General features: G+C 48.6%; 1 protein-coding gene across 3 annotated transcripts in view; it reads right to left on the bottom strand.

Annotated features, from left to right (window-relative positions):
* Nucleotides 1–27,682, bottom strand: part of SNX17 (sorting nexin 17) — a 31,446-nt gene that overhangs the window by 2,322 nt on the left and 1,442 nt on the right. For all 3 annotated transcript variants that reach the window (XM_072132152.1, XM_072132151.1, XM_072132150.1), the window contains exons 2-15: nucleotides 24,377–24,472; nucleotides 23,065–23,139; nucleotides 9,359–9,476; nucleotides 9,162–9,226; nucleotides 8,940–9,050; nucleotides 7,238–7,328; nucleotides 6,066–6,153; nucleotides 5,893–5,962; nucleotides 5,680–5,772; nucleotides 5,407–5,610; nucleotides 5,175–5,291; nucleotides 4,877–4,954; nucleotides 540–614; nucleotides 348–389 (exon numbers count right to left, since the gene is read on the bottom strand). In XM_072132152.1, coding sequence (XP_071988253.1) covers nucleotides 348–389; nucleotides 540–614; nucleotides 4,877–4,954; nucleotides 5,175–5,291; nucleotides 5,407–5,610; nucleotides 5,680–5,772; nucleotides 5,893–5,962; nucleotides 6,066–6,153; nucleotides 7,238–7,328; nucleotides 8,940–9,050; nucleotides 9,162–9,226; nucleotides 9,359–9,476; nucleotides 23,065–23,139; nucleotides 24,377–24,436 — 1,287 coding nt within the window. In that variant the 5' untranslated portion in view covers nucleotides 24,437–24,472. The remainder of the gene's footprint in view (nucleotides 1–347; nucleotides 390–539; nucleotides 615–4,876; nucleotides 4,955–5,174; nucleotides 5,292–5,406; nucleotides 5,611–5,679; nucleotides 5,773–5,892; nucleotides 5,963–6,065; nucleotides 6,154–7,237; nucleotides 7,329–8,939; nucleotides 9,051–9,161; nucleotides 9,227–9,358; nucleotides 9,477–23,064; nucleotides 23,140–24,376; nucleotides 24,473–27,682) is intronic.

Below are 27,682 nucleotides of genomic sequence, written 5' to 3'. Positions count from 1 at the left end.
GGAGAGAGAGAGAGAGAGAGAGAGAGAGAGAGAGGGGAGCCGAACCAAAAGAGAGAGCACCCAAACCCGACACCCACAGACATAAGGAGAACCACTGGGAGGACCTGAACCCAACACCCAGTACAGAGAAGATCCACCAAACAGCAGGACTGAGGATCCACACCCGCCACCCACCCACACTACAGAAGAACCACAGGGAGGACACAAACCCAACACCCACAGACATAAGGAGAATCACGGGGAGGACCCAAACCTGACACCCATTACTGAAGGTGAAGCACAACAAAAAGAGACCACATAGTGGAACCAAATGAAAGGCACCAGAACACCCAACTATTAACACTCACCGACAACTTGGCAATCGGCTCTCGGGTTCCATCGGGAGAATCCTGCAGACACAGTAACACATTCCGGTTACAATGAAGGAAGTGACAGGAAGGTCATGTGACAGGAAGGTCATGTGACAGGAAGGTCATGTGACAGGAAGGTCATGTGACAGGAAGGTCATGTGACAGGTGTGTGGAAGCCTTTGTACTCACCAACACTGGTGGGGATTTCACTGCCTGCTGACTGTCAGACCGCCGCACCAAGCATGACTGTCTCTTCCGTGACATCTGTAGAGAGGCAAAAGTCTTCTTTAGAGGACCACACAAAAAAGACCTTGAATGCTACAGCAGCACAGAACATGCCCCACCTACCGTATACTCCACCCACTGGACAAGCTACAGCCATCAGCATATCCCGCCCACTGGACAAGCTACAGCCATCAGCATATCCCGCCCACTGGACAAGCTACAGCCATCAGCATATCCCGCCCACAGGACAAGCTACAGCCATCAGCATATCCCGCCCACAGGACAAGCTACAGCCATCAGTATATCCCGCCCACAGGACAAGCCACAGCCATCAGCATACCCCACCCACAGGACAAGCCACAACCATCAGTATATCCCGCCCACAGGACAAGCCACAGCCATCAGCATACCCCGCCCACAGGACAAGCTACAGCCATCAGCATACCCCACCCACAGGACAAGCCGCAGCCATCAGCATACCCCACCCACAGGACAAGCCGCAGCCATCAGCATATCCCACCCACAGGACAAGCCACAGCCATCAGCATACCCTGCCCACAGGACAAGCCACAGCCATCAGCATATCCCGCCCACAGGACAAGCCACAGCCATCAGCATACCCCACCCACAGGACAAGCCACAACCATCAGCATACCCCACCCACAGGACAAGCCACAACCATCAGTATATCCCGCCCACAGGACAAGCTACAGCCATCAGTATATCCCGCCCACAGGACAAGCCACAGCCATCAGCATACCCCACCCACAGGACAAGCCACAACCATCAGTATATCCCGCCCACAGGACAAGCCACAGCCATCAGCATACCCCGCCCACAGGACAAGCCACAGCCATCAGCATATCCCGCCCACAGGACAAGCCACAGCCATCAGCATATCCCGCCCACAGGACAAGCCACAGCCATCAGCATATCCCGCCCACAGGACAAGCCACAGCCATCAGCATACCCCGCCCACAGGACAAGCCACAACCATCAGTATATCCCGCCCACAGGACAAGCCACAGCCATCAGCATACCCCGCCCACAGGACAAGCCACAGCCATCAGCATATCCCGCCCACAGGACAAGCCACAGCCATCAGCATATCCCGCCCACAGGACAAGCCACAGCCATCAGTATACCCCGCCCACAGGACAAGCCACAGCCATCAGTATATCCCGCCCACAGGACAAGCCACAGCCATCAGTATATCCCGCCCACAGGACAAGCCACAGCCATCAGTATATCCCGCCCACAGGACAAGCCACAGCCATCAGTATATCCCGCCCACAGGACAAGCCACAGCCATCAGCATACCCCGCCCACAGGACAAGCTACAGCCATCAGCATACCCCGCCCACAGGACAAGCCACAGCCATCAGTATATCCCGCCCACAGGACAAGCTGCAGCCATCAGCATACCCCACCCACAGGACAAGCCACAGCCATCAGTATATCCCGCCCACAGGACAAGCTACAGCCATCAGCATACCCCGCCCACAGGACAAGCCACAGCCATCAGTATATCCCGCCCACAGGACAAGCTGCAGCCATCAGCATACCCCACCCACAGGACAAGCCACAGCCATCAGCATACCCCGCCCACAGGACAAGCTACAGCCATCAGCATACCCGCCCACAGGACAAGCTACAGCCATCAGTATATCCCGCCCACAGGACAAGCTACAGCCATCAGCATACCCCGCCCACAGGACAAGCTACAGCCATCAGTATATCCCGCCCACAGGACAAGCCGCAGCCATCAGCATACCCCACCCACAGGACAAGCCACAGCCATCAGCATACCCCGCCCACACGACAAATTGCACCCCACCCCACCCACAGGACAAACCACACCTACATTCCACAGGTCACACCTACTGGCAGCAAGATACCACCCAACTACAAAGGACATCGTCACCCAAGATCCACCATGAACCCTGTGACACTATGTTGGGGGGTGAATGGTGAACTGTTTGTCTTCTCTGTGTGTTTGTAACTTTTCTTCTTTTTCTCCTCCTGCTGGCCAGCAAACCTTTGTCTCTGTCCACTATTGTTTCACCAGACAAACCAGTTCAGCAGCCACCACTCAGCATTACCTGATCTTACCTGTGTGTGTGCAAAACCTGAGCAGAGGGTGAGCTGGGGTTATATAGCTGCATCTGATTACTGCCAGGTGATGCTGAGCTGAAGCCATGTGGTTTATGTTTGCATTTCTAACTTTGGTTACTTTGTGTATATTGTAAACTCCCCTTTATTTTTATATTGTGTATTATATTGTATTGTGGCATTATGTATATTAAGTAAGAAATATATCTTTGTGTGATGTTTGTTGTTAAAGGTGCAACCCAGGGGTGTATCCCTTTAAAACTCAAGGGAAATAGTTGGGTATTTAATGACACCTGTGTGTACATGGATTGTCTCTAGGTCAGAGTGTCTGATCTGACCACAGGGGAGCTGCTTGTTCCAAGGTAGCTGCAATCTATCCCCTGAATTATCAGCATTTTTGTTCTGTACATTTTATTTTTGTGCAAATAAATGCAAGCCTTTTCTTTGGACCTGAAGCCTGAGTAAAGATTTATTTTTTTTTAACGGCCAGAAGACCCCACATCTCAACATATGGTGGCAGCAGTGGGATGGCTGTTTGTACTGGACTAAGTACAGTTTACTACTCAGCTGATGGCAGGACGTACCAGGAGGTTTATAACGACGCAGTCTGCTAGACCACCGCAGCGCGCTAAAGCATCTGCACGTCCCAAACTGGTAGAAGGATCTCGCCAAAAGGCAAAAGCAGTTCCTGTATTGGAGATGGAGAGCACCCAGCCAGAGGTATGCAAACCTGTGATTCCAGAGGAGGGCGCTGCAGCTGGTACTGATCCACCAGTGAGTGCAACTGCTCCAAAAAGCATGGAGGAACTCCTTGTATGGTTGGTCCAGCGCCAAGAGTTAAGTGATCAACGTAGAAAAGAGGAGGAAAAATTCTACCGTGAAAAAGAGCAATGGAGGCGAGACAAGGAGGAGGAGCAACGCAGAATTGACATCAAGCAACAAGAGGTGGAAAGAGCAAGGAGAGATGAACAGTTTATCCAGGCACTACAAGCCATGCAGCAAAATCTTTCTCCTGCCACAAAATTAAAGCTGACCAAGCTAACAGAGACTGATGATATAGAGTCATATCTAAAAGTATTTGAAAGAGTGGCTCAAGCAAACAAGTGGCCTGAAGATCAATGGGTCCTTCATTTAGTGCCATTCCTCACCAGCAAAGCACAGCAGGCATATAGCCAGATGAGGACTGATGACGCTGAAAATTATAAAAAAGTCAAAACTGCAATTTTAAGACGTTAAGTTATTATCTATTGGGTAAAGAGTTTGTGTTAATTTCCGACCATTATCCTTTATTTTTGTTACATACAGTGAAGGGTAACAATGCTCGTCTAACACGTTGGTACTTGGGCTTACAGCCTTACCGGTTCTTGGTACAGTACAAACCAGGGAGTCGGCATAAGAATGCCGATCACTTATCCCGATTTGGTACCCAAGTCCAAGAGAACTACTTTGTGGAAGGGCAAGCTTCCACTTAAGCAGGGAGGTATGTTGGGGGGTGAATGGTGAACTGTTTGTCTTCTCTGTGTGTTTGTAACTTTTCTTCTTTTTCTCCTCCTGCTGGCCAGCAAACCTTTGTCTCTGTCCACTATTGTTTCACCAGACAAACCAGTTCAGCAGCCACCACTCAGCATTACCTGATCTTACCTGTGTGTGTGCAAAACCTGAGCAGAGGGTGAGCTGGGGTTATATAGCTGCATCTGATTACTGCCAGGTGATGCTGAGCTGAAGCCATGTGGTTTATGTTTGCATTTCTAACTTTGGTTACTTTGTGTATATTGTAAACTCCCCTTTATTTTTATATTGTGTATTATATTGTATTGTGGCATTATGTATATTAAGTAAGAAATATATCTTTGTGTGATGTTTGTTGTTAAAGGTGCAACCCAGGGGTGTATCCCTTTAAAACTCAAGGGAAATAGTTGGGTATTTAATGACACCTGTGTGTACATGGATTGTCTCTAGGTCAGAGTGTCTGATCTGACCACAGGGGAGCTGCTTGTTCCAAGGTAGCTGCAATCTATCCCCTGAATTATCAGCATTTTTGTTCTGTACATTTTATTTTTGTGCAAATAAATGCAAGCCTTTTCTTTGGACCTGAAGCCTGAGTAAAGATTTATTTTTTTTTAACGGCCAGAAGACCCCACATCTCAACACACTCCTCATGTGCTACCCCTGGCCCTCCCATCTCTTACCTTCTTGATGCTTCCTCCAGATTTCTTGACCATGAGCTCGTCCACCATGGACTGTAAGCAGATGCTCATCATGATGGCCTGGGGAGGGACAGACACTGGTTACACAGAGGAGCTGGCACCATTGATGGTTCTACAGTGAGAGGATCCCCAGTGATGGTCCAAGGCTGAGGCTCTAGTGATCGGGCTGGACATGCGGCCAATACCCTGAGCGTCTACTGCGCAGTCCTACTAGGACAATTCCTCCTGATGTGCTCCCGTCCTCGGTGTCTGTACCCCATTGTATCTAAGCAGCAGTCACCTGCGGGCTGGAGATGGTGATCCACTGCAGACGATCCTTACTCATCAGGTACTCGAAGGCCAACTCCAGACGAGCTTCTGACTTGTTGGGGCTCCCTGAGCCGTTACTGAATGGGACCTGCTTATAGAAGGAGTCATGTGAAGACATCGGACAGCGTCATGACCCCACATCCCCCATGATAGGAGCGAGCAGAGGGGAGATATCGGAGGTGGTGCCACGAGCAGACACTTACCGAGAAGGTCACACGCCAGCACCTCATGCGCGTCACCTTGAAGCTCCCTTCCTTCATCTGCTCGCTGGGAAGCTTCACCTGGAAGTTGAGCTCGTTGTTGCCGGCGCTCACGATGACCTGGCAGCCCTTCTCGGGGAAGTCGGTGATACAAGGCTCAAACTTCAGATAACCGTAATACTTGAGTGTCTGTGCCAGCTGGATGAACTGCAGAAGATAGCAGAGCCATAAGTATGTGAACCCCACGATCTAGCAGCGCCCAGCAGGGGGAGTTACCTCCTTCTTGGAGACCTTCTCCTGCAGAGACTTGAGTTGGCGCAGCTGCTCCTTGTTGACCTGCACCCAGCCGCGCTCAATGTCGCTGACCGCCTGTAACAGAGACCTCATGCCTCAGGTATGTACCAGGAAGGGTAAGTGTCTACATACAGGTGCCCCCTCTGTAGTCCGCTGGAGGGATCCCCACCATGACACGAGTGCAGCACCACACACCTGAGCGTAGAGCAGGTTCAGCCCCACCCTCTTCTCCATGACGTCTTCATCATACGACGAGTCCCAATAACTGCAGGAGAAAAGCCCATCAGTGTCCTCGTCACCATCCGGCGGGGGCAGCACAGGGACCCCCGGCGGGGGCAGCACAGGGACCCCCAGAGGCCGGCACTTACCTCTTCCGCAGGATGATTTTATAGTCCCTGTTCCTCAGACTGGTCACTGACACGTACGGGAGCTCAAACTCCTGCAGCTTCCTGACAACTACAAGGAAACAACACGACGTGAGAAGAGGAGGGGGCAGGGGTAACGAGAGAGAGAGAGAAGAGGAGGGGGCAGGGGTAACGAGAGAGAGAGAGAAGAGGAGGGGGCAGGGGTAACGAGAGAGAGAGAGAGAGAGAGAAGAGGAGGGGGCAGGGGTAACGAGAGAGAGAGAGAAGAGGAGGGGGCAGGGGTAACAACCGAGAGAGAGAGGGGGGGGGACAGGGGTAACAATGGAGAGAGAGAGAGAGAGAGAGAGAAGAGGAGGGGGCAGGGGTAACAACCGAGAGAGAGAGGGGGGGGACAGGGGTAACAATGGAGAGAGAGAGAGAGAGAGAGAGAAGAGGAGGGGGCAGGGGTAACGCGAGAGAGAGAGAGAGAGAAGAGGAGGGGGCAGGGGTAACGCGAGAGAGAGAGAGAGAGAAGAGGAGGGGGCAGGGGTAACAACCGAGAGAGAGAGGGGGGGGGACAGGGGTAACAATGGAGAGAGAGAGAGAGAGAGAGAGAGAAGAGGAGGGGGCAGGGGTAACAACCGAGAGAGAGAGGGGGGGGACAGGGGTAACAATGGAGAGAGAGAGAGAGAGAGAGAGAAGAGGAGGGGGCAGGGGTAACGCGAGAGAGAGAGAGAGAGAAGAGGAGGGGGCAGGGGTAACGCGAGAGAGAGAGAGAGAGAAGAGGAGGGGGCAGGGGTAACGCGAGAGAGAGAGAGAGAGAAGAGGAGGGGGCAGGGGTAACGCGAGAGAGAGAGAGAGAAGAGGAGGGGGCAGGGGTAACGCGAGAGAGAGAGAGAAGAGGAGGGGGCAGGGGTAACGAGAGAGAGAGAAGAGGAGGGGGCAGGGGTAACAACAGGAGGCCGAGGGGGGGAGGGCCAGGAGGCCGAGGGGGGGGAGGGCCAGGAGGCCGAGGGGGGGAGGGCCAGGAGGCCGAGAGGGGGAGGCGGGGAGGCCAGGAGGCTGAAGGGGAAGGCAGGGGGGAGGGCAGGAGGCAGGGCAGGAGGCAGGGGGGAGGGCAGGAGGCAGGGCAGGAGGCAGGGGGGAGGGCAGGAGGCAGGGGGGAGGGCAGGGGTAGTCTCTCTCCTACTACTCACAGGAGAAGGATCCGTCTGCTCCGTCCTTTATGAGGTAAAGGCTGAAGTATCCGATCAGCTCCTCCGGAAGGTCCAGCTTAGCGGCCACAGCCTGTGGGGAGGAGGGAGGGAGAGGGGCAGTATGACTACTTACCTCCAGCGCAAGCTCTATACTACCCCCCTATACATAAGGCTCAGGACTACTTACCTTCAAGCACAAGCTTTATACTACCCCCCCTATACGAAAGACTCAGGACTACTTACCTCCAGCACAAGCTCTATACTACCCCCCTATACGAAAGGCTCAGGACTACTTACCTCCAGCACAAGCTCTATACTACCGCCCTATACGAAAGACTCAGGACTACTTACCTCCAGCACAAGCTTTATACTACCCCCCCTATACAAAAGGCTCAGGACTACTTACCTCCAGCGCAAGCTCTATACTACCCCCCTATACGAAAGGCTCAGGACTACTTACCTCCAGCACAAGCTCTATACTACCCCCCTATACGAAAGGCTCAGGACTACTTACCTCCAGCACAAGCTCTATATTACCCCCCTATACAAAAGGCTCAGGACTACTTACCTCCAGCGCAAGCTCTATACTACCCCCCTATACGAAAGGCTCAGGACTACTTACCTCCAGCACAAGCTCTATACTACCCCCCTATACGAAAGGCTCAGGACTACTTACCTCCAGCACAAGCTCTATACTACCCCCCTATACGAAAGGCTCAGGACTACTTACCTCCAGCACAAGCTTTATACTACCCCCCTATACGAAAGACTCAGGACTACTTACCTCCAGCACAAGCTCTATACTACCGCCCTATACGAAAGGCTCAGGACTACTTACCTCCAGCACAAGCTCTATACTACCCCCCTATACGAAAGGCTCAGGACTACTTACCTCCAGCACAAGCTCTATATTACCCCCCTATACGAAAGGCTCAGGACTACTTACCTCCAGCACAAGCTTTATACTACCCCCCTATACGAAAGACTCAGGACTACTTACCTCCAGCACAAGCTCTATACTACCGCCCTATACGAAAGGCTCAGGACTACTTACCTCCAGCACAAGCTCTATACTACCCCCCTATACGAAAGGCTCAGGACTACTTACCTCCAGCACAAGCTTTATACTACCTCCCTATACGAAAGGCTCAGGACTACTTACCTCCAGCACAAGCTCTATATTACCCCCCTATATGAAAGGCTCAGGACTACTTACCTCCAGCACAAGCTCTATACTACCTCCCTATACGAAAGGCTCAGGACTACTTACCTCCAGCACAAGCTCTATATTACCCCCCTATATGAAAGGCTCAGGACTACTTACCTCCAGCACAAGCTTTATACTACCCCCCTATACGAAAGACTCAGGACTACTTACCTCCAGCACAAGCTCTATACTACCGCCCTATACGAAAGGCTCAGGACTACTTACCTCCAGCACAAGCTTTATACTACCTCCCTATACGAAAGGCTCAGGACTACTTACCTCCAGCACAAGCTCTATACTACCTCCCTATACGAAAGGCTCAGGACTACTTACCTCCAGCACAAGCTCTATATTACCCCCCTATATGAAAGGCTCAGGACTACTTACCTCCAGCACAAGCTTTATACTACCCCCCTAAACGAAAGACTCAGGACTACTTACCTCCAGCACAAGCTCTATACTACCCCCCTATACGAAAGGCTCAGGACTACTTACCTCCAGTACATCCTCTGTCTGGTCGGATGTCAGGATGGAGACTTTTACTTTCTGACCGTTGGAGAGGAAGACCTCCAGCTGCACCTCCTCGGTGGGGATCTGCTGCGTCTCCTGTGAACAGAGAAGATGGAGGAGACTGAGCAGAGACACCCAGACAGATGCGGGGCCCCGGGTCTCTGGGTGGTGGGGGTTCCATGTAGTGGGGTACAGGGGAGCCCTCACCTGCTGGGAGCGTCTCAGGAAGCTGTTGAATATCTCACTAGACCCGAGCACAGGGTCCTGCCGCACTGCGGAGACAATCACAAGATGATGGGAAGCTACACAGAGGGGTCAGGATATAGGAAGACTAGCTACAATCCTGGAATAACATTACCCTCCATGGACTGCACAGAGAACAGCAGTGTAAGGATAGGCCTCACCTGCCTGCATGTACTTCTCCAGCTGCTCGCGCCTCTGCTCCACCTCCGAGGGGGTGAGAGTGAAAAGCTTCTTGGGAGGGAAGAGCGGCGCCACATTGTGTCCATATTCTTTCCTCAGCTGTAACACATGAGGAAGCATCACCATGACAACAGGAAAAAGCAAGAAAGGATGGGGGCGGAGACTAGAGGCACAAAGGGAATGCTAAATCCATCTTTCAATCATACAAGTATGCTGCTGCAGTTATACATTGCAGTATAATATTCTGACAAGTATGCTGCTGCAGTTATACATTGCAGTATAATATTCTGACAAGTATGCTGCTGCAGTTATACATTGCAGTATAATATTCTGACAAGTATGCTGCTGCAGTTATACATTGCAGTATAATATTCTGACAAGTATGCTGCTGCAGTTATACATTGCAGTATAATATTCTGACAAGTATGCTGCTGCAGTTATACATTGCAGTATAATATTCTGACAAGTATGCTGCTGCAGTTATACATTGCAGTATAATATTCTGACAAGTATGCTGCTGCAGTTATACATTGCAGTATAATATTCTGACAAGTATGCTGCTGCAGTTATACATTGCAGTATAATATTCTGACAAGTATGCTGCTGCAGTTATACATTGCAGTATAATATTCTGACAAGTATGCTGCTGCAGTTATACATTGCAGTATAATATTCTGACAAGTATGCTGCTGCAGTTATACATTGCAGTATAATATTCTGACAAGTATGCTGCTGCAGTTATACATTGCAGTATAATATTCTGACAAGTATGCTGCTGCAGTTATACATTGCAGTGTAATATTCTGACAAGTATGCTGCTGCAGTTATACATTGCAGTATAATATTCTGACAAGTATGCTGCTGCAGTTATACATTGCAGTATAATATTCTGACAAGTATGCTGCTGCAGTTATACATTGCAGTATAATATTCTGACAAGTATGCTGCTGCAGTTATACATTGCAGTGTGATATTCTGACAAGTATGCTGCTGCAGTTATACATTGCAGTATAATATTCTGACAAGTATGCTGCTGCAGTTATACATTGCAGTGTGATATTCTGACAAGTATGCTGCTGCAGTTATACATTGCAGTGTAATATTCTGACAAGTATGCTGCTGCAGTTATACATTGCAGTATAATATTCTGACAAGTATGCTGCTGCAGTTATACATTGCAGTATAATATTCTGACAAGTATGCTGCTGCAGTTATACATTGCAGTGTGATATTCTGACAAGTATGCTGCTGCAGTTATACATTGCAGTATAATATTCTGACAAGTATGCTGCTGCAGTTATACATTGCAGTATAATATTCTGACAAGTATGCTGCTGCAGTTATACATTGCAGTATAATATTCTGACAAGTATGCTGCTGCAGTTATACATTGCAGTGTGATATTCTGACAAGTATGCTGCTGCAGTTATACATTGCAGTATAATATTCTGACAAGTATGCTGCTGCAGTTATACATTGCAGTATAATATTCTGACAAGTATGCTGCTGCAGTTATACATTGCAGTGTGATATTCTGACAAGTATGCTGCTGCAGTTACACATTGCAGTATAATATTCTGACAAGTATGCTGCTGCAGTTATACATTGCAGTATAATATTCTGACAAGTATGCTGCTGCAGTTATACATTGCAGTATAATATTCTGACAAGTATGCTGCTGCAGTTATACATTGCAGTATAATATTCTGACAAGTATGCTGCTGCAGTTATACATTGCAGTATAATATTCTGACAAGTATGCTGCTGCAGTTATACATTGCAGTATAATATTCTGACAAGTATGCTGCTGCAGTTATACATTGCAGTATAATATTCTGACAAGTATGCTGCTGCAGTTATACATTGCAGTATGATATTCTGACAAGTATGCTGCTGCAGTTATACATTGCAGTATAATATTCTGACAAGTATGCTGCTGCAGTTATACATTGCAGTATAATATTCTGACAAGTATGCTGCTGCAGTTATACATTGCAGTATAATATTCTGACAAGTATGCTGCTGCAGTTATACATTGCAGTGTGATATTCTGACAAGTATGCTGCTGCAGTTATACATTGCAGTGTAATATTCTGACAAGTATGAGGCTGCAGTTATACATTGCAGTATAATATTCTGACAAGTATGCTGCTGCAGTTATACATTGCAGTGTAATATTCTGACAAGTATGCTGCTGCAGTTATACATTGCAGTGTGATATTCTGACAAGTATGCTGCTGCAGTTATACATTGCAGTGTGATATTCTGACAAGTATGCTGCTGCAGTTATACATTACAGTATAATATTCTGACAAGTATGCTGCTGCAGTTATACATTGCAGTGTGATATTCTGACAAGTATGCTGCTGCAGTTATACATTGCAGTGTGATATTCTGACAAGTATGCTGCTGCAGTTATACATTGCAGTATAATATTCTGACAAGTATGCTGCTGCAGTTATACATTGCAGTATAATATTCTGACAAGTATGCTGCTGCAGTTATACATTGTAGTATAATATTCTGACAAGTATGCTGCTGCAGTTATACATTGCAGTATGATATTCTGACAAGTATGCTGCTGCAGTTATACATTGCAGTGTGATATTATGACAAGTGTGCTGCTGCAGTTATACATTGCAGTATAAGATTCTGACAAGTATGCTGCTGCAGTTATACATTGCAGTGTGATATTATGACAAGTATATTGCTGCAGTTATACATTGCAGTATAATATTCTGACAAGTATGCTGCTGCAGTTATACATTGCACTATAATATTCTGACAAGTATGCTGCTGCAGTTATACATTGCAGTATAATATTCTGACAAGTATGCGGCTGCAGTTATACATTGCAGCATAATATTCTGACAAGTATGCTGCTGCAGTTATACATTGCAGTGTGATATTATGACAAGTATCCTGCTGCAGTTATACATTGCAGTATAATATTCTGACAAGTATACTGCTGCAGTTATACATTGCAGTATAATATTCTGACAAGTATGCTGCTGCAATCATATATTGCAGTATGATATTCTGACAAGTATGCTGCTGCAGTTATACATTGCAGTATAATATTCTGACAAGTATGCCGCTGCAGTTATACATTGCAGTATAATATTCTGACAAGTATGCTGCTGCAGTTATACATTGCAGTATAATATTCTGACAAGTATGCTGCTGCAGTTATACATTGCAGTATAATATTCTGACAAGTATGCTGCTGCAGTTATACATTGCACTATAATATTCTGACAAGTATGCTGCTGCAGTTATACATTGCAGTATGATATTCTGACAAGTATGCTGCTGCAGTTATACATTGCAGTATGATATTCTGACAAGTATGCTGCTGCAGTTATACATTGCAGTATAATATTCTGACAAGTATGCTGCTGCAGTTATACATTGCAGTATAAGATTCTGACAAGTATGCTGCTGCAGTTATACATTGCAGTGTGATATTATGACAAGTATATTGCTGCAGTTATACATTGCAGTATAATATTCTGACAAGTATGCTGCTGCAGTTATACATTGCAGTGTGATATTATGACAAGTATGCTGCTGCAGTTATACATTGCAGTATGATATTCTGACAAGTATGCTGCTGCAGTTATACATTGCAGCATAATATTCTGACAAGTATGCTGCTGCAGTTATACATTGCAGTGTGATATTATGACAAGTATCCTGCTGCAGTTATACATTGCAGTATAATATTCTGACAAGTATACTGCTGCAGTTATACATTGCAGTATAATATTCTGACAAGTATGCTGCTGCAGTTATACATTGCAGTATAATATTCTGACAAGTATGCTGCTGCAGTTATACATTGCAGTATAATATTCTGACAAGTATGCTGCTGCAGTTATACATTGCAGTATAATATTCTGACAAGTATGAGGCTGCAGTTATACATTGTAGTATAATATTCTGACAAGTATGCTGCTGCAGTTATACATTGCAGTGTAATATTCTGACAAGTATGCTGCTGCAGTTATACATTGCAGTATAATATTCTGACAAGTATGCTGCTGCAGTTATACATTGCAGTATAATATTCTGACAAGTATGAGGCTGCAGTTATACATTGTAGTATAATATTCTGACAAGTATGCTGCTGCAGTTATACATTGCAGTGTGATATTATGACAAGTATCCTGCTGCAGTTATACATTGCAGTATAATATTCTGACAAGTATACTGCTGCAGTTATACATTGCAGTATAATATTCTGACAAGTATGCTGCTGCAGTTATACATTGCAGTATAATATTCTGACAAGTATGCTGCTGCAGTTATACATTGCAGTATAATATTCTGACAAGTATGCTGCTGCAGTTATACATTGCAGTATAATATTCTGACAAGTATGCTGCTGCAGTTATACATTGCAGTATAATATTCTGACAAGTATGCTGCTGCAGTTATACATTGCAGTATAATATTCTGACAAGTATGCTGCTGCAGTTATACATTGCAGTATGATATTCTGACAAGTATGCTGCTGCAGTTATACATTGCAGTATGATATTCTGACAAGTATGCTGCTGCAGTTATACATTGCAGTATAATATTCTGACAAGTATGCTGCTGCAGTTATACATTGCAGTATAATATTCTGACAAGTATGCTGCTGCAGTTATACATTGCAGTATAATATTCTGACAAGTATGCTGCTGCAGTTATACATTGCAGTGTAATATTCTGACAAGTATGAGGCTGCAGTTATACATTGCAGTATAATATTCTGATCAGTATGCTGCTGCAGTTATACATTGCAGTATAATATTCTGACAAGTATGCTGCTGCAGTTATATATTGCAGTATAATATTCTGACAAGTATGCTGCTGCAGTTATACATTGCAGTATGATATTCTGACAAGTATGCTGCTGCAGTTATACATTGCAGTGTGATATTCTGACAAGTATGCTGCTGCAGTTATACATTGCAGTATAATATTCTGACAAGTATGCTGCTGCAGTTATACATTGCAGTATAATATTCTGACAAGTATGCTGCTGCAGTTATACATTGCAGTATAATATTCTGACAAGTGTGCTGCTGCAGTTATACATTGCACTATAATATTCTGACAAGTATGCTGCTGCAGTTATACATTGCAGTATGATATTCTGACAAGTATGCTGCTGCAGTTATACATTGCAGTATGATATTCTGACAAGTATGCTGCTGCAGTTATACATTGCAGTATAATATTCTGACAAGTATGCTGCTGCAGTTATACATTGCAGTATAAGATTCTGACAAGTATGCTGCTGCAGTTATACATTGCAGTGTGATATTCTGACAAGTATGCTGCTGCAGTTATACATTACAGTATAATATTCTGACAAGTATGCTGCTGCAGTTATACATTGCAGTGTAATATTCTGACAAGTATGCTGCTGCAGTTATACATTGCAGTGTGATATTATGACAAGTATATTGCTGCAGTTATACATTGCAGTATAATATTCTGACAAGTATGCTGCTGCAGTTATACATTGCAGTATAATATTCTGACAAGTATGCTGCTGCAGTTATACATTGCAGTGTGATATTATGACAAGTATCCTGCTGCAGTTATACATTGCAGTATAATATTCTGACAAGTATGCTGCTGCAGTTATACATTGCAGTATAAGATTCTGACAAGTATGCTGCTGCAGTTATACATTGCAGTGTGATATTATGACAAGTATGCTGCTGCAGTTATACATTGCAGTATAATATTCTGACAAGTATGCTGCTGCAGTTATACATTGCAGTATAAGATTCTGACAAGTATGCTGCTGCAGTTATACATTGCAGTGTGATATTATGACAAGTATATTGCTGCAGTTATACATTGCAGTATAATATTCTGACAAGTATGCTGCTGCAGTTATACATTGCAGTATAATATTCTGACAAGTATGCTGCTGCAGTTATACATTGCAGTATAATATTCTGACAAGTATGCTGCTGCAGTTATACATTGCAGTATAATATTCTGACAAGTATGCTGCTGCAGTTATACATTGCAGTATAATATTCTGACAAGTATGCTGCTGCAGTTATATATTGCAGTATAATATTCTGACAAGTATGCTGCTGCAGTTATACATTGCAGTGTGATATTCTGACAAGTATGCTGCTGCAGTTATACATTGCAGTATAATATTCTGACAAGTATGCTGCTGCAGTTATACATTGCAGTATAATATTCTGACAAGTATGCTGCTGCAGTTATACATTGCAGTATAATATTCTGACAAGTATGCTGCTGCAGTTATACATTGCAGTGTGATATTCTGACAAGTATGCTGCTGCAGTTATATATTGCAGTGTGATATTCTGACAAGTATGCTGCTGCAGTTATATATTGCAGTGTGATATTATGACAAGTATGCTGCTGCAGTTATATATTGCAGTGTGATATTATGACAAGTATGCTGCTGCAGTTATCACAGTTTTCTATTGTTAAGAAAGAAATAAATCCCTGTTTCTGTCTCTTGCTGCAGGGGACATCTCTCCTAACACACCTTCTGCTTATTTAAACACTTCACAAAGAAACCCTGCTTATCAATGTTCAGTGTATCCTCTTCTCCCTCTCCTCCACCTGTAACCCCTTTTAAATGTGTCCTATGGAATAAATGTAAATGTGTTCATGACCAGTTTCTTCCGAAGACCTGCGGCCATCACTGAACATGGATCCAGCAGGATGACTCTGCCTCCCTGGCTGCTTTATCTTATGGTGGCTTACACTTTTCTCACTGCTCCAGACCTGAGAATAGGCAGGGAGGAGGGGTAGGCATACTACTCTCTCACCAATGCACCTCCCAGGTCAATTCTCCTGTACCCTCTCTTTGTGTGGCTGTAGTACAGTCCTCCCGGCTCTCCCTATCAGTGCATTGACAACTTTACCTCTTGACTCTCACTTTCTATCCTGTGACATTCCAACCATCATCATGGGAGGCTTTAACTTCCCTGTTAGTCTTCCCTCATAGACTGTAAGCTCGTCCTCCCCTCATCCTCATAGACTGTAAGCTCGTCACCCCATCATCCTCATAGACTGTAAGCTCTTGTGTCCCCCCCTCATCCTCATAGACTGTAAGCTCTTGTGTCCTCCTCATCCTCATAGACTGTAAGCTCGTCCTCCCCTCATCCTCATAGACTGTAAGCTCGTCACCCCATCATCCTCATAGACTGTAAGCTCTTGTGTCATCCCCTCATCCTCATAGACTGTAAGCTCTTGTGTCCTCCCCTCATCCTCATAGACTGTAAGCTCTTGTGTCTCCCTCATCCTCATAGACTGTAAGCTCGTCCTCCCCTCATCCTCATAGACTGTAAGCTCGTCACCCCATCATCCTCATAGACTGTAAGCTCTTGTGTCCTCTCTCATCCTCATAGACTGCAAGCTCTTGTGTCCTCCCCTCATCCTCATAGACTGTAAGCTCTAGTGTCTCCCCTCATCCTCATAGACTGTAAGCTCCTGTGCCTCCCCTCATCCTCATAGACTGTAAGCTCTTGTGTCCACCCCTCATCCTCATAGACTGTAAGCTCTTGTGTCCTCCCCTCATCCTCATAGACTGTAAGCTCTTGTGTCCTCCCCTCATCCTCATAGACTGTAAGCTCTTGTGTCCTCCCCTCATCCTCATAGACTGTAAGCTCTTGTGTCACCCTCATCCTCATAGACTGTAAGCTCTTGTGTCATCCCCTCATCCTCAGACTGTAAGCTCTTGTGTCACCCCCTCATCCTCATAGACTGTAAGCTCTTGTGTCCTCCCCTCATCCTCATAGACTGTAAGCTCTTGTGTCCCTCTCATCCTCATAGACTGTAAGCTCTTGTGTCCCTCTCATCCTCATAGACTGTAAGCTCTTGTGTCACCCCCTCATCCTCATAGACTGTAAGCTCTTGTGTCACCCCCTCATCCTCATAGACTGTAAGCTCTTGTGTCCCCCCTCATAGACTGTAAGCTCTTGTGTCACCGCCTCATCCTCATAGACTGTAAGCTCTTGTGTCCCCCCCTCATCCTCATAGACTGTAAGCTCATGTGTCACCCCCTCATCCTCATAGACTGTAAGCTCATGTGTCCCCCCTCATCCTCATAGACTGTAAGCTCTTGTGTCCCCCCTCATCCTCATAGACTGTAAGCTCTTGTGTCACCCCCTCATCCTCATAGACTGTAAGCTCTTGTGTCACCCCCTCATCCTCATAGACTGCAAGCTCTTGTGTCCTCCCCTCATCCTCATAGACTGTAAGCTCTTGTGTCCTCCCCTCATCCTCATAGACTGTAAGCTCTTGTGTCCTCCGCTCATCTCCATAGACTGTAAGCTCTTGTGTCACCCCCTCATCCTCATAGACTGTAAGCTCTTGTGTCCTCCGCTCATCTCCATAGACTGTAAGCTCTTGTGTCACCCCCTCATCCTCATAGACTGTAAGCTCTTGTGTCCTCCCCTCATCCTCATAGACTGTAAGCTCTTGTGTCCTCCGCTCATCTCCATAGACTGTAAGCTCTTGTGTATCCTCCTCATCCTCATAGACTGTAAGCTCTTGTGTCCCCCTCATCCTCATAGACTGTAAGCTCTTGTGTCCTCCCCTTATCCTCATAGACTGTAAGCTCTTGTGTCACCTCCTCATCCTCATAGACTGTAAGCTCTTGTGTCACCCCCTCATCCTCATAGACTGTAAGCTCTTGTGTCCCCCTCATCCTCATAGACTGTGAGCTCTTGTGTCATCCTCTCCTCCTCATAGACTGTAAGCTCTTGTGTCCCCCTCATCCTCATAGACTGTAAGCTCTTGTGTCACCCCCTCATCCTCATAGACTGTAAGCTCTTGTGTCACCCCCTCATCCTCATAGACTGTAAGCTCTTGTCTCCCCCCTCATCCTCATAGACTGTAAGCTCTTGTCTCCCCCCTCATCCTCATAGACTGTAAGCTCTTGTGTCACCCCCTCATCCTCATAGACTTTAAGCTCTTGTGTCACCCCCTCATCCTCATAGACTGCAAGCTCTTGTGTCCTCCCCTCATCCTCATAGACTGTAAGCTCTTGTGTCCTCCCCTCATCCTCATAGACTGTAAGCTCTTGTGTCCTCCTCATCCTCATAGACTGTAAGCTCTTGTGTCCCCCCTCATCCTCATAGACTGTAAGCTCTTGTGTCCTCCGCTCATCTCCATAAACTGTAAGCTCTTGTGTCCTCCCCTCATCCTCATAGACTGTAAGCTCTTGTGTCCTCCCCTTATCCTCATAGACTGTAAGCTCTTGTGTCACCTCCTCATCCTCATAGACTGTAAGCTCTTGTGTCACCCCCTCATCCTCATAGACTGTAAGCTCTTGTGTCCCCCTCATCCTCATAGACTAAGCTCTTGTGTCACCCCCTCATCCTCATAGACTGTAAGCTCTTGTGTCACCCCCTCATCCTCATAGACTGTAAGCTCTTGTGTCATCCTCTCCTCCTCATAGACTAAGCTCTTGTGTCACCCCCTCATCCTCATAGACTGTAAGCTCTTGTGTCACCCCCTCATCCTCATAGACTGTAAGCTCTTGTGTCATCCCCTCATCCTCATAGACTGTAAGCTCTTGTGTCCTCCCCTCATCCTCATAGACTGTAAGCTCTTGTGTCACCCCATCATCCTCATAGACTGTAAGCTCTTGTGTCCCCCCCTCATCCTCATAGACTGTAAGCTCTTGTGTCCCTCCTCATCCTCATAGACTGTAAGCTCTTGTGTCATCCCCTCATCCTCATAGACTGTAAGCTCTTGTGTCACCCCTCATCCTCATAGACTGTAAGCTCTTGTGTCCTCCCCTCATCCTCATAGACTGTAAGCTCTTGTGTCCTCCCCTCATCCTCATAGACTGTAAGCTCTTGTGTCCCCCCTCATCCTCATAGACTGTAAGCTCTTGTGTCCTCCCTCTTCCTCATAGACTGTAAGCTCTTGTGTCACCCCCTCATCCTGATAGACTGTAAGCTCTTGTGTCCTCCCTCATCCTCAGACTGTAAGCTCTTGTGTCCCCCCTCATCCTCATAGACTGTAAGCTCTTGTCTCCCCCCTCATCCTCATAGACTGTAAGCTCTTGTCTCCCCCCTCATCCTCATAGACTGTAAGCTCTTGTGTCACCCCCTCATCCTCATAGACTGTAAGCTCTTGTGTCCCCCCCTCATCCTCATAGACTGTAAGCTCTTGTCTCCCCCCTCAACCTCATAGACTGTAAGCTCTTGTGTCCTCCCCTCATCCTCATAGACTGTAAGCTCTTGTGTCCTCCCCTCATCCTCATAGACTGTAAAAGCTCTTGTGTCACCCCCTCATCCTCATAGACTGTAAGCTCTATGTCCCCCCTCATCCTCATAGACTGTAAGCTCTTGTGTCCTCCCCTCATCCTCATAGACTGTAAGCTCTTGTGTCCCCCCTCATCCTCATAGACTGTAAGCTCTTGTGTCCTCCCCTCATCCTCATAGACTGTAAGCTCTTGTGTCCTCCCCTCATCCTCATAGACTGTAAGCTCTTGTGTCCCCCCTCATCCTCATAGACTGTAAGCTCTTGTGTCCTCCCTCTTCCTCATAGACTGTAAGCTCTTGTGTCACCCCCTCATCCTGATAGACTGTAAGCTCTTGTGTCCTCCCTCATCCTCAGACTGTAAGCTCTTGTGTCCCCCCTCATCCTCATAGACTGTAAGCTCTTGTCTCCCCCCTCATCCTCATAGACTGTAAGCTCTTGTCTCCCCCCTCATCCTCATAGACTGTAAGCTCTTGTGTCACCCCCTCATCCTCATAGACTGTAAGCTCTTGTGTCCCCCCCTCATCCTCATAGACTGTAAGCTCTTGTCTCCCCCCTCAACCTCATAGACTGTAAGCTCTTGTGTCCTCCCCTCATCCTCATAGACTGTAAGCTCTTGTGTCCTCCCCTCATCCTCATAGACTGTAAAAGCTCTTGTGTCACCCCCTCATCCTCATAGACTGTAAGCTCTATGTCCCCCCTCATCCTCATAGACTGTAAGCTCTTGTGTCCTCCCCTCATCCTCATAGACTGTAAGCTCTTGTGTCCCCCCTCATCCTCATAGACTGTAAGCTCTTGTGTCCCCCCTCATCCTCAGACTGTAAGCTCTTGTGTCCCCCCTCATCCTCATAGACTGTAAGCTCTTGTGTCACCCCCTCATCCTCATAGACTGTAAGCTCTTGTGTCCTCCCCTCATCCTCATAGACTGTAAGCTCTATGTCCCCCCTCATCCTCATAGACTGTAAGCTCTTGTGTCCCCCCCCCTCATCCTCATAGACTGTAAGCTCTTGTGTCCCCCCTCATCCTCATAGACTGTAAGCTCTTGTGTCCCCCCTCATCCTCATAGACTGTAAGCTCTTGTGTCACCCCCTCATCCTCATAGACTGTAAGCTCTTGTGTCATCCCCTCATCCTCATAGACTGTAAGCTCTTGTGTCCCCCCTCATCCTCATAGACTGTAAGCTCTTGTGTCCCCCTTCATCCTCATAGACTGTATACTCTTGTGTCCCCTCTCATCCTCATAGACTGTAAGCTCTTGTGTCATCCCCTCATCCTCATAGACTGTAAGCTCTTGTGTCCCCCCTCATCCTCATAGACTGTAAGCTCTTGTCTCCCCCCTCATCCTCATAGACTGTAAGCTCTTGTGTCCCCCCTCATCCTCATAGACTGTAAGCTCTTGTGTCCCCCCTCATCCTCATAGACTGTAAGCCCTTGTGTCACCTCCTCATCCTCATAGACTGTAAGCTCTTGTGTCCCCCCTCATCCTCATAGACTGTAAGCTGTTGTGTACCCCCTCATCCTCATAGACTGTAAGCTCTTGTGTCCCCCCTCATCCTCATAGACTGTAAGCTCTTGTGTCCCCCCTCATCCTCATAGACTGTAAGCTGTTGTGTCCCCCCTCATGCTCATAGACTGTAAGCTCTTGTGTCCTCCCCTCATCCTCATAGACTGTAAGCTCTTGTGTCACCCCTCATCCTCATAGACTGTAAGCTCTTGTGTCACCCCCTCATCCTCATAGACTGTAAGCTCTTGTGTCCCCCCTCATCCTCATAGACTGTAAGCTCTTGTGTCCCCCCTCATCCTCATAGACTGTAAGCTCTTGTGTCCTCCCCTCATCCTTATAGACTGTAAGCTCTTGTGTCACCCCCTCATCCTCATAGACTGTAAGCTGTTGTGTCACCCCCTCATCCTCATAGGCTGTAAGCTCTTGTGTCCCCCCTCATCCTCATAGATTGTAAGCTCTTGTGCCCCCCTCATCCTCATAGACTGTAAGCTCTTGTGCCAACCCTCATCCTCATAGACTGTAAGCTCTTGTGCCCCCCTCATCCTCATAGCCTGTAAGCTCTTGTGTCACCCCTCATCCTCATAGACTGTAAGCTCTTGTGTCATCCCCTCATCCTCATAGACTGTAAGGTCTTGTGTCCTCCCCTCATCCTCATAGGCTGTAAGCTCTTGTGTCACCCCCTCATCCTCATAGACTGTAAGCTGTTGTGTCATCCCCTCATCCTCATAGCCTGTAAGCTCTTGTGTCCCCCCCTCATCCTCATAGACTGTAAGCTCTTGTGTCCCTCCTCATCCTCATAGACTGTAAGCTCTTGTGTCACCCCCTCATCCTCATAGACTGTAAGCTCTTGTGTCACCCCCTCATCCTCATAGACTGTAAGCTCTTGTGTCACCCCCTCATCCTCATAGACTGTAAGCTCTTGTATCACCCCCTCATCCTCATAGACTGTAAGCTCTTGTGTCCCCCCCTCATCCTCATAGACTGTAAGCTCTTGTGTCACCCTCTCATCCTCATAGACTGTAAGCTCTTGTGTCCCCCCCTCATCCTCATAGACTGTAAGCTCTTGTGTCCTCCCCTCATCCTCATAGGCTGTAAGCTCTTGTGTCACCCCCTCATCCTCATAGGCTGTAAGCTCTTGTGTCATCCCCTCATCCTCATAGGCTGTAAGCTCTTGTGTCACCCCCTCATCCTCATAGGCTGTAAGCTCTTGTGTCACCCCCTCATCCTCATAGACTGTAAGCTGTTGTGTACCCCCTCATCCTCATAGACTGTAAGCTCTTGTGTCCCCCCTCATCCTGATAGACTGTAAGCTCTTGTGTCTCCCCCTCATCCTCATAGACTGTAAGCTGTTGTGTACCCCCTCATCCTCATAGACTGTAAGCTCTTGTGTCCCCCCCTCATCCTCATAGACTGTAAGCTCTTGTGTCCTCCCTCATCCTCATAGACTGTAAGCTGTTGTGTACCCCCTCATCCTCATAGACTGTAAGCTGTTGTGATCAGGCCGCTCCCTCCTGTGATTTGTACACCGCTATGGAATATGAAGGCGCTATAAAGACTATTGTTATTATGATAAGAAGGCAAGATGCAATTATGGGGCGGGGGGCGGGACATGCAGGGGCGGAGCATGCAGGGGACAGGGCATGCAGGGGCGGAGCATGCAGGGGACAGGGCATGCAGGGGCGGAGCATGCAGGGGGCAGGGCATGCAGGGGCGGAGCATGCAGGGGGCGGGGCATGCAGGGGCGGGGCATGCAGGGGGCGGGGCATGCAGGGACAGGGGGCGGCCGGACATGCAGGGGGCGGAGCATGCAGGGACAGGCGGACATGCAGGGTGGCGGAGCATGCAGGGACAGGGGGCGGGCGGACATGCAGGGGCAGGGCATGCAGGGGCGGGGCAGCAGTCAGGACCTCACCTGCTCGTGGAGACAGAAGAGCTGACTGTATCGCACCCGGCAGTGCAGGACTCCATTCACATGTATGTTATACGCCTGCAGGAGGAAGACATCACCATCAGTGTCCCCCCGCTGTACCCCGAGGTCAGGCCGTACACCCCCCCCGCTGTACCCCGAGGTCAGGCCGTACACTCCCCGATGTACCCCGAGGTCAGGCTGTACACTCCCCCCCGCTGTACCCCGAGGTCAGGCCGTACACCCCCCCGCTGTACCCCGAGGTCAGGCCGTACACCCCCCCGCTGTACCCCGAGGTCAGGCTGTACACTCCCCCCCGCTGTACCCCGAGGTCAGGCCGTACACCCCCCCCGCTGTACCCCGAGGTCAGGCCGTACACTCCCCCGCTGTACCCCGAGGTCAGGCCGTACACTCCCCCCCGCTGTACCCCGAGGTCAGGCCGTACACCCCCCCTGTACCCCGAGGTCAGGCCGTACACCCCCCGCTGTACCCCGAGGTCAGGCCGTACACTCCCCGCTGTACCCCGAGGTCAGGCCGTACACCCCCCGCTGTACCCCGAGGTCAGGCCGTACACTCCCCCCCGCTGTACCCCGAGATCAGGCCGTACACTCCCCCCGCTGTACCCCGAGGTCAGGCCGTACACTCCCCCCCGCTGTACCCCGAGGTCAGGCCGTACACCCCCCCTGTACCCCGAGGTCAGGCCGTACACTCCCCCCCGCTGTACCCCGAGGTCAGGCCGTACACTCCCCCGCTGTACCCCGAGGTCAGGCCGTACACTCCCCCGCTGTACCCCGAGGTCAGGCCGTACACTCCCCCCCGCTGTACCCCGAGGTCAGGCCGTACACCCCCCCCCCGCTGTACCCCGAGGTCAGGCCGTACACCCCCCCTGTACCCCGAGGTCAGGCCGTACACCCCCCCGCTGTACCCCGAGGTCAGGCCGTACACCCCCCCTGTACCCCGAGGTCAGGCCGTACACCCCCCCGCTGTACCCCGAGGTCAGGCCGTACACTCCCCCCCGCTGTACCCCGAGGTCAGGCCGTACACTACCCCCCGCTGTACCCCGAGGTCAGGCCGTACACCCCCCGCTGTACCCCGAGGTCAGGCCGTACACTCCCCCCGCTGTACCCCGAGGTCAGGCCGTACACTCCCCCCGCTGTACCCCGAGGTCAGGCCGTACACCCCCCGCTGTACCCCGAGGTCAGGCCGTACACCCCCCCGCTGTACCCCGAGGTCAGGCCGTACACCCCCCCTGTACCCCGAGAGAAAGCAGATAATCAGAAGGGATGATGGGAAATCCAGGGGGGGGGGGGTCACTCACCACATACTGACCCCCGGACTCAGAGTTACACGTCTCAGTCTCAGGAATGGAGAAGTGCATGATGGGAGATGCGAGAGGAAACAGCGAGAGCGCAACCTGCAGGAAGAGAGATCATAATATATAAGACATCAGAGACTACGAGAGAGACCACAACATGAGAGAGACAGCCAGGACTAAGAGACCGCACCCTGATGTATAATACACACCATGAGAGACAGCCAGGACTAAGAGACCGCACCCTGATGTATAATACACACCATGAGAGACAGCCAGGACTAAGAGACCGCACCCTGATGTATAATACACACCATGAGAGACAGCCGGGACTAAGAGACCGCACCCTGATGTATAATACACACCATGAGAGACAGCCGGGACTAAGAGACCGCACCCTGATGTATAATACACACCATGAGAGACAGCCAGGACTAAGAGACCGCACCCTGATGTATAATACACACCATGAGAGACAGCCGGGACTAAGAGACCGCACCCTGATGTATAATACACACCATGAGAGACAGCCAGGACTAAGAGACCGCACCCTGATGTATAATACACACCATGAGAGACAGCCGGGACTAAGAGACCGCACCCTGATGTATAATACACACCATGAGAGACAGCCGGGACTAAGAGACCGCACCCTGATGTATAATACACACCATGAGAGACAGCCAGGACTAAGAGACCGCACCCTGATGTATAATACACACCATGAGAGACAGCCGGGACTAAGAGACCGCACCCTGATGTATAATACACACCATGAGAGACAGCCGGGACTAAGAGACCGCACCCTGATGTATAATACACACCATGAGAGACAGCCAGGACTAAGAGACTGCACCCTGATGTATAATACACACCATGAGAGACAGCCGGGACTAAGAGACCGCACCCTGATGTATAATACACACCATGAGAGACAGCCAGGACTAAGAGACCGCACCCTGATGTATAATACACACCATGAGAGACAGCCGGGACTAAGAGACCGCACCCTGATGTATAATACACACCATGAGAGACAGCCGGGACTAAGAGACCGCACCCTGATGTATAATACACACCATGAGAGACAGCCAGGACTAAGAGACCGCACCCTGATGTATAATACACACCATGAGAGACAGCCAGGACTAAGAGACCGCACCCTGATGTATAATACACACCATGAGAGACAGCCGGGACTAAGAGACCGCACCCTGATGTATAATACACACCATGAGAGACAGCCAGGACTAAGAGACCGCACCCTGATGTATAATACACACCATGAGAGACAGCCGGGACTAAGAGACCGCACCCTGATGTATAATACACACCATGAGAGACAGCCGGGACTAAGAGACCGCACCCTGATGTATAATACACACCATGAGAGACAGCCAGGACTAAGAGACCGCACCCTGATGTATAATACACACCATGAGAGACAGCCAGGACTAAGAGACCGCACCCTGATGTATAATACACACCATGAGAGACAGCCAGGACTAAGAGACCGCACCCTGATGTATAATACACACCATGAGAGACAGCCAGGACTAAGAGACCGCACCCTGATGTATAATACACACCATGAGAGAGACAGCCAGGACTAAGAGACTGCACCCTGATGTATAATACACACCATGAGAGACAGCCAGGACTAAGAGACCGCACCCTGATGTATAATACACACCATGAGAGACAGCCAGGACTAAGAGACCGCACCCTGATGTATAATACACACCATGAGAGACAGCCAGGACTAAGAGACCGCACCCTGATGTATAATACACACCATGAGAGACAGCCAGGACTAAGAGACCGCACCCTGATGTATAATACACACCATGAGAGACAGCCGGGACTAAGAGACCGCACCCTGATGTATAATACACACCATGAGAGACAGCCGGGACTAAGAGACCGCACCCTGATGTATAATACACACCATGAGAGACAGCCAGGACTAAGAGACCGCACCCTGATGTATAATACACACCATGAGAGACAGCCAGGACTGAGAGACCGCACCCTGATGTATAATACACACCATGAGAGACAGCCAGGACTAAGAGACTGCACCCTGATGTATAATACACACCATGAGAGACAGCCAGGACTAAGAGACTGCACCCTGATGTATAATACACACCATGAGAGACAGCCAGGACTAAGAGACCGCACCCTGATGTATAATACACACCATGAGAGAGACAGCCAGGACTAAGAGACTGCACCCTGATGTATAATACACACCATGAGAGACAGCCGGGACTAAGAGACCGCACCCTGATGTATAATACACACCATGAGAGACAGCCGGGACTAAGAGACCGCACCCTGATGTATAATACACACCATGAGAGACAGCCAGGACTAAGAGACCGCACCCTGATGTATAATACACACCATGAGAGACAGCCAGGACTAAGAGACCGCACCCTGATGTATAATACACACCATGAGAGAGACAGCCAGGACTAAGAGACCGCACCCTGATGTATAATACACACCATGAGAGACAGCCAGGACTAAGAGACCGCACCCTGATGTATAATACACACCATGAGAGACAGCCAGGACTAAGAGACCGCACCCTGATGTATAATACACACCATGAGAGACAGCCAGGACTAAGAGACCGCACCCTGATGTATAATACACACCATGAGAGACAGCCGGGACTAAGAGACCGCACCCTGATGTATAATACACACCATGAGAGACAGCCAGGACTAAGAGACCGCACCCTGATGTATAATACACACCATGAGAGACAGCCAGGACTAAGAGACCGCACCCTGATGTATAATACACACCATGAGAGACAGCCAGGACTAAGAGACCGCACCCTGATGTATAATACACACCATGAGAGACAGCCAGGACTAAGAGACCGCACCCTGATGTATAATACACACCATGAGAGACAGCCGGGACTAAGAGACCGCACCCTGATGTATAATACACACCATGAGAGACAGCCAGGACTAAGAGACCGCACCCTGATGTATAATACACACCATGAGAGACAGCCAGGACTAAGAGACCGCACCCTGATGTATAATACACACCATGAGAGACAGCCGGGACTAAGAGACCGCACCCTGATGTATAATACACACCATGAGAGACAGCCAGGACTAAGAGACCGCACCCTGATGTATAATACACACCATGAGAGACAGCCAGGACTAAGAGACCGCACCCTGATGTATAATACACACCATGAGAGACAGCCAGGACTAAGAGACCGCACCCTGATGTATAATACACACCATGAGAGACAGCCAGGACTAAGAGACTGCACCC

The sequence above is a fragment of the Engystomops pustulosus genome, unplaced genomic scaffold (genome assembly GCF_040894005.1).
Source record: "Engystomops pustulosus unplaced genomic scaffold, aEngPut4.maternal MAT_SCAFFOLD_243, whole genome shotgun sequence".
Classification (NCBI taxonomy): Eukaryota; Metazoa; Chordata; class Amphibia; order Anura; family Leptodactylidae; genus Engystomops; species Engystomops pustulosus.
Note: the sequence above shows the minus strand (reverse complement) of the source record. Positions and strands in the feature narration are given on the sequence as shown.